Raw genomic sequence first — 12,940 nt, forward strand, 5'->3', positions numbered from 1 at the left:
TGTTGTTTTTTTTTTCTTTTGCTTCTAAAAGTTCATTTCAAGTGCAATGCACAAACACAAAGAGGTGCAGCTTTTTAGCACACTTCACTACTCTCTCCTGGAAGCTGTCATGAGTGACCAGATTTTCATACTATGTAAAAATGCCCAACACAGCTGTTGCTTCCTTCATTTGGTCTAGAGTTTGGTTTTTCCACTTGATAAACTTGACTTTGCATAACCGGATGGTAAGAATATGTCTTGTCAGGTGATAAATATTTTATGCTGAAATAAACTGCATAAAATCCTAGTCACTGCATTGGATTTAAATGTTGCATTTTTTATATTGTTTTAATTCAGTTGCGTTTCTATTATTATTGTGGGTCTTTACAGATCTCGCAAAGCATTGCTAATTTTGCTGCATCTCTTTTGTCGTCCTTTAGTAAAGATGTAGAGTAACTCCTAAAGTAAATTTATCAGTCTCATTTGTAGCATGATCTGGAATGGAAAATTGAAAAAAAACCCAGTAACCTTTAATTTTAATGTATTTACTCAAGGTTTGAAACATCTACTAGGAAGTACTAGAAGTTTCCTGTAAAACAGATCCTACTCATGGACTTTGATTTATTTACAGTTGTGTTCGAAATAATAGCAGTGCCTCAACAGCAGCAAGAAAATCACTGGTTTTATTAACATTTCAAACTCTATACCCCAGATAAGTTTCTGGGGGGCAAAATAAAGGTATAGAAAACCAACAAACCCAACAGGACAGCCATGCATACTGTGGATTCTGTGAAATTGAATGATTAACTGAAAAGGGTGTGTTCAAAAAAATAGCAGTGGTGAGTTCAATTAGAGAGGGCATCAATTAGGGAGGGTATTCTGGGAAAAAAGGGTGTTAACAGGTGATCCGTATTTAAGGATCAAGACAACTGGCATGCTGGCTGTGCATTTCTCCTGAAAAAACAATGAAAATGGGTCGTTCAAGACACTGTTCTGAAGATGAGCGTTTCCTAATAAAAAAATTGATTAAAGAAGGGAAAACATACAAAGAGGTGCAGAAAATCATTGGCTGTTCAGCTAAAATGATCTCAAATGCCCTGAAATGGGAGCAAAAAACTGAAAAACGAGGAAGAAAAAGAAAGACAACCCCTCGAATGGACAGAAGAATAGCCAAACTGGCGAAGACTCAGCCAATGATGGGATCCAAGAGGATCAAGCAAGACCTTCAGTTGACAGTGAGTACTGTGACAATCAGAAGACGTCTTACTGAGGTTAACCTTCCAGCAAGAAGCCCCCGCAAAGTCCCACTGCTGAGAAAAAGACATGTGCAGAAGCGTTTACAATTTGCCAAAGAGCACATTGACTGGCCTGAAAAGAAATGGCATAATATCTTGTGGACAGATGAAAGCAAGATTGTTCTTTTTGGGTCTAAGGGTCACAGGCAGTATGTCAGACGCCCTGCAAACACAGAATTCAAGCCACAGTACTCACTGAAGACCATTAAGCATGGTGGTGCAAGCATCATGATATGGGGATGTTTTTCATACAATGGTGTTGGTCCGATTCACCGCATACAAGGGATCATGGATCAGTTCCAGTACATCAGGATCCTGGAAGAGGTCATGCTGCCATATGCTGAGGAGGAAATGCCTTTGAGGTGGACCTTTCAACAGGATAATGACCCCAAACACACCAGCAAGCGAGCAAAAGCATGGTTCCAGATGAACAAGATTCAACTGATGGAGTGGCCAGCACAATCCCCGGACCTTAATCCCATTGAAAACTTGTGGGCTGACATAAAAAGTGCAGTGCATGAGGCAAAACCAAGAAACGCTGAGGAATTGTGGAATACAGTGCAATTATCCTGGGCTGCAATACCTGTGGAACGATGCCAGAAGTTGGTTGACTCCATGCACCACAGATGTGAAGCTGAGCAGTCATCAGAAACCGTGGTTTTGCAACAAAATATTAGTTTAGGATACTCAGCTAGGTTCACTTATCAAGAATTTCTTTGTTTGTACAGTACATTTTTGAGTTTCCAAGGAAAGATGGCAACACTGCTATTCTTTTGAACATGCCATTTCTTACTTTATTTGAAATATTATTATTATTATTTAAGTTTTGATGACTTTGCGCAATTGTTTTGCTTTGGAATAGAATGTACTGTGTCCCCAATGTATCTGTGTTCATTAAAGTACAATTTCTTTGAAGAATTTTGACATTTACTCATTTTTCTAAAGGCACTGCTATTATTTCGAACACAACTGTATATTCTTCATGTAGAAAATATTGTTGATATGAGGGAGATTATAAGAGACTGAACTACTGATCAGTGGGCCAAGCTGCTTTTTCTATATTAAAGTATACTTTTCAATTCATTCAATAATCAGGTTCCCAGAGTTTGGAGGAAGAGTGGAAAGGCACAGAATCCAACATGTGTAATATCCAAAGGTTTCCATAATTCATCATGACTTAGCTGAATTTTCTCCATTGTTTTAAGTCAGCCTAGTCGTCTTCTAGCAGTCTTCCTTCACCTGACCATCCTTATGCAGCTGCTAATTTATTTTCCAACAGTGCTTAGCACCTACCAACACTACTAAATGCCAATACCTCGTCTAATAAGCATGTCACCATGCCTTATTGGTTAGCACATTTGCCAATCGAAGCCCCATAAACAAGTTATGGAGTATTACTAAGAAAAAGAGATGAGACATCAGAAGCAACCTGGGTTTCCTAAACACAGCAACACAGCCACAGCAAGATGGACAATAAATCACACCACATCGGTTCAGTAATTTATGCAAAAGACGTCCAACAGGAATGTTCATTAGGCTGACAAACAACACCTAGATATCTAGGTGTTGTTTGTTGCTGCACCACTTAGTGTTCAATTATTGTCTAGACAGCATGAGGCAGGAAATTATGATCCACAGACTTCTTAAGAAAGTTCAGCAGTGCTGGCCAAAGGTTTCATTGGGCCTTGAACAGAATTTGATTTGATTTGACAGAAGTCCATCAGGTCTACAGTGTCCATCAAGGAGCCCACAGAGAAAGCATTTTTGCAACGACAGAGTTGGAAAAAGCAGCTGAAGAAACTCATTGTGGTCCTCGACCGTCACACAGGCCATAAAATAATCTTGGTACCAGAGACACTTTCATGGCTGAAATGTCAACATAATTTCCCTCAAGCAGATGTGTTTCTTTAATGAATCCAAGAACAATTAAACTTTTTTTTTTGTCACACAAAGAGTTGCAAATATTTTGTCCATGAAATTTTCTCTTCAAAAGGACCCCAAAGCCTGCTGGATCAGAGAAAACAGGAAGAAAGAAAAAAAGTTTTACAAGTGTAGTAAGGTCATACATGCTGCTTGATGCCAATAATATGCATAATAAAGATTTTATGTTTTTTATGATGAAGTAATTGTTATTCAAGCAGAACATATTAGACCTTAACATATATAATTGAATTATTTTTAAACCTATCGTTTTTTTAATTACATAGAGCCTGTTTATTGTTCAGTTACAATCATATTAGCAATAAATTGCTGCTGTTTTAATAAATCCATACAGTCTTTAGTAGCGTCCTTCACACCTTGACGAATTACATATACAGGAAGGGTTGATTTAGTTCATAAATATGAAGAAGCGGGGTAATACTGACATCTGCTGGACACGTCTGAGCACAGCAGATTGTTGTGACAGCTGTTCTGTGATTTGTATGTAGATCACAGTTCACAGATCGGCCAGCTACCGGCAAACTTTGTCCTATCTCATATTGTGCCACTGTGGGTAAAAACGATAAATGACAAACAACACTTGCAAAGTATTTGTTTTCATGTTCAAACTTTGCTGCAATAGCTAAAAGTCTGTACTATTGTAATGGAGAAGTGAAGCATGATATTTATACACTTCCTTTGGACACTTTTTGCCCAAATGTAGCATGGTCTACATTAAAATGCTTTTTTCTCTTTTTTTTCTTTTACTTATGCTCTATGTCAGTGGATCAGATGCAGGAATATGACGACCACAATTACTAACTTGGGTTTGACATACCTGTTATTCAAGGATAAGTTTTAATTAATTTTTTACCTCTAGAGCATCTAATTCTCACATGGCTGAGAGTTTCTCTACGGTCTTTTGGCCTCATTAAAACCATAACGAGTTAGTGTGTCTCAAAAGAATATTTCATTTGACCTAATCGGAATTCTGGAGTTGTGCCATACATTGTTACTCCTTTACATTGTCAACAAAGAGCCTACAGAGGAACATCCTCGTCCCATTGGACCATCAGAAAAGAAACATTGCCTTCAGAAAACAATCACAAGTTCTGCAAAGAGCACAACAAAAGGAATTTTAGGTTTCACAAAAAAAATACATATCCATTCAATAAATTAGAATATCACTGAATAACCCATTCATTTTTGGAACTTTATCAATAAGTGAAACACATTGTATAGATTAATTAGACACAAATGGATGTTAGGAAGGCTCTTTCTTCTGCTAATTGTGATGATTTTCCACTTACAGTTAATGAAAACATGATATTTCAAATTAGGATATTACATCAGACCTAAAAAAATTAACTATTTTTAAAAACAGAAATGTAGATTTAGTGACAAGTATGTTTAATACATGCTTAAAGGTTACTACTTTCAACTTTTGCTATGACCAACAAAACTCATTGGGATGCAAATTCTTAACATATTGAATATGACTGTAAACACATCTTCTTAATGAAATATCAGTGCATGGAATCCCAGTCTCTTTATTCCTCATTGCATCCCTAACAACATCAAATTAACCTTTAAAATAGTCTAGTTCACAATTAACACACTATTTGGTGAGTTAAAAGTATAAAAACTACCAGATCAACATCAAATAAGATTTTGCGCATACCTTCAAAAATGCTGTGGCTCCATGGCTGGAATATTACTAAACCTAAAGCCTCACAGGAATAAGGTTGGGACAATGATGTACATTTTATGGTTAAAAATGTCAAGGTGTAGTGTCATGAGGCTCAGAGGTAGAGCAAGTGACCCTTTAGGTCCTAAATTGAGTTCTGGCCCTGGCCTGTTTGCTCCATGTCTCTCCCTTATATTTTGACCCTTCTTCCTGTCTCGCTACTTACTAATAGATGCCACTAGTGCGAAAAAAATAATTTTAAAAAAGTGGATGAAAGTTCAGCATTGCTTTTCATTCATTTATCAGTCTCGGCACAATTTCTTGTAATAACTGTGACTGATGTTTGATGGCGTTAGTAGGTGAAGCAAGACCTCCACCTTGTGGACAATTTATCTAATGCAGCTTCTTATTTATGCAACAAAGTTCAGCTTGGCTGCTTCTGTTTGGTGATGCTATACAGAGTATGCAAGTAAAATTATGTAAACTTTATCTATATAGAATTTTTTGAAGATAAAAATCACAGTCCTTTACAATAAAACAAAGCATAAAGACACAAAACGATAAACCATAACAAGATCAAAACAGAATATATGTAACATCATACACCAGAGGTCTTTAAATAAGCAATATTTTTTCAGCAGAAAAAAAAGAGGTACAGAATAAAAGTAACACCAATGTTTCTGAGGTTTGGTTTGCAAAAAGAGGCCAGTACACAAGTAAAGCATTGCAAACTGCTACCATACAAGAGCCAATACCAGGAAACATATTTCTAAAGAAAACAAATACCACAGGGAGAATGACATTCAGACACGTAGATGTTTTTATTTAATCAAGTAAAGATGAATGTCAGTCATTATTTCAGTCCTTTTCACAGATTGTGAAAGTGGAGAACTAGAAACAAAGTTGTGCCAGATGGACAAATGCTTTCACTGACAATACTGACCTACATAACACACAAAAAAGAGAAAATCGTTGCTACCATAGCTTTGGTGGACTCAGGTACTATTGGGATCACAGGTGAGACAAGATTGTTAGGACCTTACAATTTGTCCTATTTAAAGACATATTATTTGAAAAATATACTATTCTAGCTATTTATGGCTTAATTTAAAGAGATCCCTGAGGTGGAGTTTATGAACCTCAAGATTAGTGGACTTCCACAGGCGTTCAAACTAACGCCTAACTCGTTCTAACTTTCTTTTAGATTTCCAGATTGATTCATATATCTATGAAGAAGTTTCAGTCGTACCACTGTATTAAGAATATCCAAGCAATGATGTTTAAAAGAGTGTTGCAGCCATCAATATTAGAGCACTCCTTCAGTCATCTCTGAGAAATAACTTTCTTCAAGATTCTGAATTAAGCTGGTGGAAAGGTTAAAAGATACACAGCAATGATTAGTCACATGAACATCAATGACACACAAATTATGATAGTTAGGCCAAGAGAGAAAACAGAGTTCAACATGTGACCTATTGTGACCTACCGGAGACCTGTTAAATGACATGAAAAGACTCAGTAATGGATAAACAATCTTTTCGGATGTTGCAGTTAGCTTCATCCATATGCATGTTAAAATTTTTGATCAATAAAATGTTCTCACGTTTAATAATGGAAGATAAAGAGTCTATCAAACCAGTGAGAAAATCACCAGCAGGACCAGGAAGGCAGTAAATCAAAACACAATAAAATATTTGAAGAATATTTAGATCACCTGTGATTTGAAAGAGGTCAGCATCTACTGACCTACACGAGAAACTTTCTACAAGTCCACAAACATGGTGGTTCAAGGGTAGTATCCCAATGAATGAGTATTAATAGTTGAGAAAAAAATTACATATGCAACTCTTTCTCCCTCTTGTGGACAATATGTGTAGCACATGCTTAAGATTTCAACTTTTTGAAATCTTAAGCACTTTGTGACGCAACACAAAGTACCACATATGCTAAGGATTGATTACCCCCAACCATAGAAGAGGCCTTCTGTCGGTCTCCTGCATTTATTTTGTATTTTAGTTCCTCATCAACAAGCTTGTGAATGCACAGTGAAAAGCAACAATTTGAGCTACATCCTTACTGGGTGGGCTGTAAGCATGCAACATTAAACAGTCCATCATTTTCTTATATTTATGCTTTTGGTCAAGATTATGCTGTAATATTTAAAGTGGTCTTGATCATTTGTTTTCCAAGCCTTTTAAAAAGTCCATGTTTTTTTCCCCCTGTTGTTTTTTTCATTTCTGTGTGGTCCTATACTATCAATAAATAAAACCAACCAATAAAACCAATGAAAACCATCTTAGAACAATACCTCATACAACAAGGAAGTCATTGAAAAGACAGGATGAATGCCCCGGATCACCTGGATAGTTAGACAGTTGCTCAACAGCACAGATTGTTTTAACATATGGTGAACGGCAGATGGCGCATTTGGAGCAGAAATTCATAGACTTTTGACTGAGTCAGTGTGTCACACGTTTCACCTTTCCTGAGTGTTTAGGGTTTGCCGCACCTCAAGCGTGAATCCTGTAACATTTGTTCTCTAATATTAAGCCTGATTGCAGCAAGGTGACCCAGAAAAAATGTATTAGTATTAAGATGATTAAAAATAAATAAATCATCCTACTTTATATGCTCATCACAGGCAGTTTAACCACTAATAACATGTTTTATATCTAATGCACATGAATATTATTTTAAATAGTTTCTGGAACATAGCTTAAATGAAGCTGCTACAAAAACTATTGACAAAACATAACATGAGCAGCTAGTTGCACATTAACTTATGCATCTATTTGAAAGACCACCCATTTATATGTTGTTTAAATATGCAAGCATGAACCAACTTTCCTCAATAGAAAGGTTTTCAAACACATATCAGGTATTCCTTGAGAATACAAAGCAGTCTGGATGAAAAACAGCCTTCCACAAAAATGTACTGCAACAGAATATTTTGAAACATCCAAATTTCATATTAACAATATACACATCATTCTAGCACATTCAAGGCATTTCTCCAAATCAAATGTGAAGTAGCTGAATTTCTTGCAATGTCGGGGAAAAACACGTTTTTGCCCATATATGGTCTCAGGGAAGTAGCATGCTGACGCAATCTGTGCTACTGTTACTTTAAATGGCTTCAGGAAACAAGGGCACCCACACACACGTCATGGGTTTTCCTCAGCAAGGCCCCAGAAGAGCAGGATGTACCTAATATGGGCATCTGTCTGTTAACCCCAATCCCCCCTCCGTCTGCCCTCCCCTTCCTTTTTGTGTTTCCTGCAAAAGGAAGCAGCACACTGGGGGATGGGTGAGACCAGAAGGAAGCTTGAACTAATAATACAGCTTCTCTTCTTGACTGCTCCAGATAGCTGCAGGAGTGGAATGGCATCCATTCTTGAAGTGAAGGTGGCTAATAATAGACAGGAATTCCTTCCACTGCTTCGACTATTTCCAACTCTTGCATTGTAAAACGTGTATGTGCAGACATAAAAAATGTTTGTAGACAAATGAAAATCCCGCTCTTCAATAGGCTAACCCGAAAGGATTTTAAAAATTCAGAATATTCTGAAATGTTAATTTCCAGCAAAGGTTGGCAGATTTCTTCTAATCTGTCAGAAGGAAATTAATTTTTAATGTTTTCCAACTGACTGGGCTGAAGCTATTTCCACCACTTAAATGACAGCTGCCATCTAAAATAATTCTGAGAAAAATAGTCATAATTTGACTTTCAAAGTAATATTTTCTGTTTAAATTTTTTTTCTGATAGTCACATCACAATTATAGCTGTATTCTATAACTATTATTTATTCGTTTACCAAGTCGTAATTGTTGCTTTCTGTGTCAAAACTTTGAAAATCAAAATGTTGACTTTAAATCTTACAATTGAGACTGTAAAAGACAAACTTACCATATTTATGGATGTGAAAGTCAAAATCTAGTATTTACTCTTAGTTGTGACTGTCAAAGTCTCAATTGTGATTTTACACCCATATTTAGGACTTTTAAAATCAAATTCTGACTTAGTCTCATATTCATGAAATAGAAAGTCAAATGTTTTAGTAACGTGTAAATCTTACTTTATATCACTTTTAAAGTCACTCGTAATTGTGGCCTTGATTTTAATAAGCATAATTTGGGAAATATAATTTCGGCTTTGAATTACAAAGCCAAAATTATGTCTTTCAATCAGGGTGGAAATTAATTAATTTTTTTACTGGCCACTCAGACATTTCACCAGCCACTGTTTTTTTTTTCTTCTTTTGATTACAAACCCCACAAGTACAAGTAAATAAATAAAAAAAATATGATTTATTCCATACAGATGTAGCATATACAGAATAATTTAACATAAAGCAAGGACACCTTAACAGGGTTGTAGTGCAATAAGTTAATTTAAAGTAATTACTAAAGGCAAACTTTAACTACTATCATACTATCATTATGTTGAACATTTCCAAATTTTGGCAACAACTCTCCCGGATAGTAGCCTATTTATTAAAGATGTGTCTAATCATTTTAAAAATATTTTTAAATTGCATCAGTAGTTGCTTTCTGTTTCATTTGTTTTCCCTTACTTATTACGTTTTCTATTGAAATGAACAATAATTACTAAAATATCTCAGAACATTATTAATTCCACGGGCCATCATTATCCTTCTTGCGTTACTCCAGACTTTTTCTGACTATCTGGAGTTTAGTGTTTGCTTTCCCCTCACACACCTGCCTTCCTGCCTGCATGTAACTTTTTTTTATGAACATTTACCGGGCAGCTGCAGCTAATCTGAACTCTTCCTTAATCTGTCCCTGGTCACGTCTTTCTCATCATCCTCCTCGACGATAATAACGCCCCAGAATTGCTAATTTCCTCTCCTGGTCCGCTACCGAATCTCCTCCAAAGTTAGTGTGGTAATTAACATATCGGTTAGTTTGACACATTTTTCTGAATGGGCTTATGCGTTTTTTAGCTTTTGTCGTAGTTTTTCTGACCCGCCCCGTCTCGTATCCGCTCATTTTCTCGGACACCGGTTAGCTGAAATGGCTCTATTTATAACCTCAGAGGTGAGGGGCGATCCAAGGAGGACTGAGAGATTTCATTGGATAAGCCCAGTGACCCTCAATAAAATCCATCAATAGGCTGTCGCGGTCTATAAAAAATTAGATTGAGCATATTCTTTTGTTAAATTTTGACAGCAGGGCCGCCAGAAATGCACAGTAAATGCATCAATCTGGACTCCAGACGGTCAGTCCTCCCCTGGACAGAAGTTCAAACTGAATGCAGCTTTTTTTTCTGTTCAAATTGTCAATTCCCCACAGTGACCAATTTACACGCCACTTCATACTTTTACCCGCATTTGGCCAGTGGCGGGTGCTAATTTCCACCCTTGCTTTCAATATGTCTTTCCTATAAATACCACATTACATTGTTTTATTATAATTGTGCAAGACATTTATAGCCATATATGTGTGCATTGCATCAGTAGATGGGTCATTTTAAAGCTGTATACAACAACTTTTATTTACAATCTTAAGACTTGCTTTCAAGCCAAATTTATAAGTTTATTAAAAATAGTTCACAGTTGACTCACACAACTGCTCCACGGCCGATGGGCGGGACTTTGTCCTGTGACTGATGACGCTTGGCGCGTGTGACGTCAGCGAGGTTATAAGTATCTGTCCCGTGTGGAATCTGTATTGTGTCTACGAGTGAAGTTGTAGTAGAGCGACGGGGTCATTGAAGTGATTGTTTTTCTTCCTCCGACTAGTTTCAAAACAAGCTACGAAATGGAGGTCAGCGCCGAGGCCAAGCGGATCATGGTGGTGGCATTGGGCAAACTATACAGCTCCCGGACGCAGCGTGGGGGTCTCCGGCTGCACCGGAGCCTCCTCTTGACTCTGGTGATGAAATCCGCTCGAGATATATACCATGCGGCACAGACTACGACCGAAAGTATGGAGGAAGAGCGCGAGGAACAGCAGCCCTCTGAGGTTAAGGTGACCACAGAGCTCCAGGGTCCCGCTTCTCTTCCTCACCCGGCCGCCGACGCGGACGAGCTGGTCGACACGCAAAACCAGGATAGTACTTGTCTGAGCGGGCCGCCGTACCACACGCGGAAAAGACGGGGCAAAGCTACCGCCGAGCCGGACTTCCTGCCGTGTAAGAAGGCAAAACTGGAGTATGGGACTTCTCAACAGCTCATTGTCAGCTCAGTTTTAGTGGATTACGCAAACTGTTGCAGTGAGCTGGGACCTTCCCCAAGCCCCATCCCCCTCCAGACTGTCATAGCAGCGTGTTGAAAACTCTGAGAGAGGACTTTTGAAAGTTTTCTACTCGGCCCCGTGGGAGCCATGTACGCTCCACTACGGTGCGCCTGTTCCAGTGTCTGGGCTGCGGTACACGCGAGGGACAGCGAAGGCACTGAAGGGACAGCTTGGGCTCGTACCAGTTGGAAACACTGCAGTTCACGTGACTCAATGCCTCATAATAACTTCATCTGAACACAGGCGGAACTTCTCAAGGATTGGGACCGTTTCTGCCTTTCATCGACTTACTTCACATAAACGTGAACTCTGTTGCTGCTTCACATAGCGAACTTAAAATGAGCTTGTTATTGTCTACATCCTGACTTAACATAGAAGATGTGATAAAGTGTAAAATTCTCATTGACTGCAACTACCTCAGTATTTATTAAAAACATTTTGTACTTGAAAACAGTCTAGAGTTTTTTTTCTCCTTTGGAAACACGTAATTCAGAGAGATCCACAAAAGGGATTTGCATTTGGGAAAACTGTCCGTGTGAAAATTGTGCCTTTGGAACTTTGTTTGGGTGCTTAGAAGTTATTTTCCTTCCCCCACAGTTTCACATCCCCCCATGCTGATTAGCACAATAAAACCAGGGAGCATTCAGGAGACTGTGGTCCTAAAGAATGAAGGAGGGGGGGATGCCATAAAGCCATTGACTGGCCAAACACTGAAAACAATGGAGGGTTTGTTGCTCCTCAAGTATTACTACATGATAGTGAGCTGGAGTACACATTTATTCACCTTAAGAGCATTCAATTATTGTTGCATCGTTAATAAAATGCAAAAAAGAGTATTGTTTAATTAAGTAAATATAGGCAGTAATGACATGAATAATTAAAAGTTTCATGTAACTGTTGTGCAGGGATTCACCAGTAGCTGTGTTTGTTTTGGGGGAAGGGGTAATAGCCCAAAAAAGTGGGGTGGGGGAGGAATTCAGTAGGAGGTGTTCGGCTGTGTGAGGCCTCAACTGAGAGCTTATTCTTCCGGCTGAAACCGGAATGCCGTCTGTGTACAGAGATCTAGATGAGACTGGTCATGGTTGTGAAAGTGCAACCGTCATACACATTACACACAGACTGGTTTCTCTCACCAACACATCTGTAAAGAGGAATTGCTGAATATTATTGTTACATTGTGAATATCAGCCATGGGAAATGTGACCTAGTTCTGATGTATTTTGTTTATTAAGACCTGGTAGTTATCTGTATTTGCATATGTTCAAAATATTAAAGCCTGTGCACCGTCCATAACACTAAGGCCGGCGTATCGCCCAGGTAGAAATTATGAAGAGGCAATGTGGGAAAAGCAGGACAAGCTCAAAGCTCAGCTACCGGAGTGATCTGAATTCATCATTAACCACTCACAATGTAAATATAGTCACCTTCCTATAAAATAATGGCTCAAGTCATTTTGTGTCTAAATCATCTTTTGCAATAAAAAAGCAGTGGTATTTTTTTTCTTTTTATCAAAAAATTACTTCGGCCATTATTTTAGTTAGGTGACTATACGCAAAAATATACAAAAATTGCTGTTATCAATCTTCTGGATGATGCACAGTCTGCAATGTATCACATTAAACCCACTTATTGAATTTAATAATTGTTAAAGATGAAGTGGGCATCCACTCAGCTGTGGATATAAAAGCAGGGCATATGGCGTATGCTTCAGCTGATGCATTGATTTCCTCACTGGGTGACAAATGGTCCCCACCCACTCAGACCATTTAGCCTGTCTCTTCAGACGCAGACATTAGAAAAG

General features: G+C 38.1%; 1 protein-coding gene across 1 annotated transcript; it reads left to right on the top strand.

Moving 5' to 3' along the window:
* The first annotated feature begins 10,556 nt into the window (after positions 1–10,556).
* ier2a (immediate early response 2a) lies at positions 10,557–11,590 on the top strand. The gene has a single exon (XM_044101044.1). The coding sequence runs from the start codon at positions 10,663–10,665 to the stop codon at positions 11,173–11,175; it is 513 nt and encodes a 170-aa protein (XP_043956979.1). The 5' UTR covers positions 10,557–10,662; the 3' UTR covers positions 11,176–11,590.
* The last annotated feature ends 1,350 nt before the right edge of the window (positions 11,591–12,940 follow it).

This window comes from Gambusia affinis, linkage group LG19 (genome assembly GCF_019740435.1).
Source record: "Gambusia affinis linkage group LG19, SWU_Gaff_1.0, whole genome shotgun sequence".
Lineage (NCBI taxonomy): Eukaryota > Metazoa > Chordata > Actinopteri > Cyprinodontiformes > Poeciliidae > Gambusia > Gambusia affinis.

Bases quoted from the DNA above. Each gene is read 5' to 3' on its own strand.
- ier2a (XM_044101044.1), top strand. From the start codon at position 10,663: ATGGAGGTCAGCGCCGAGGCCAAGCGGATCATGGTGGTGGCATTGGGC.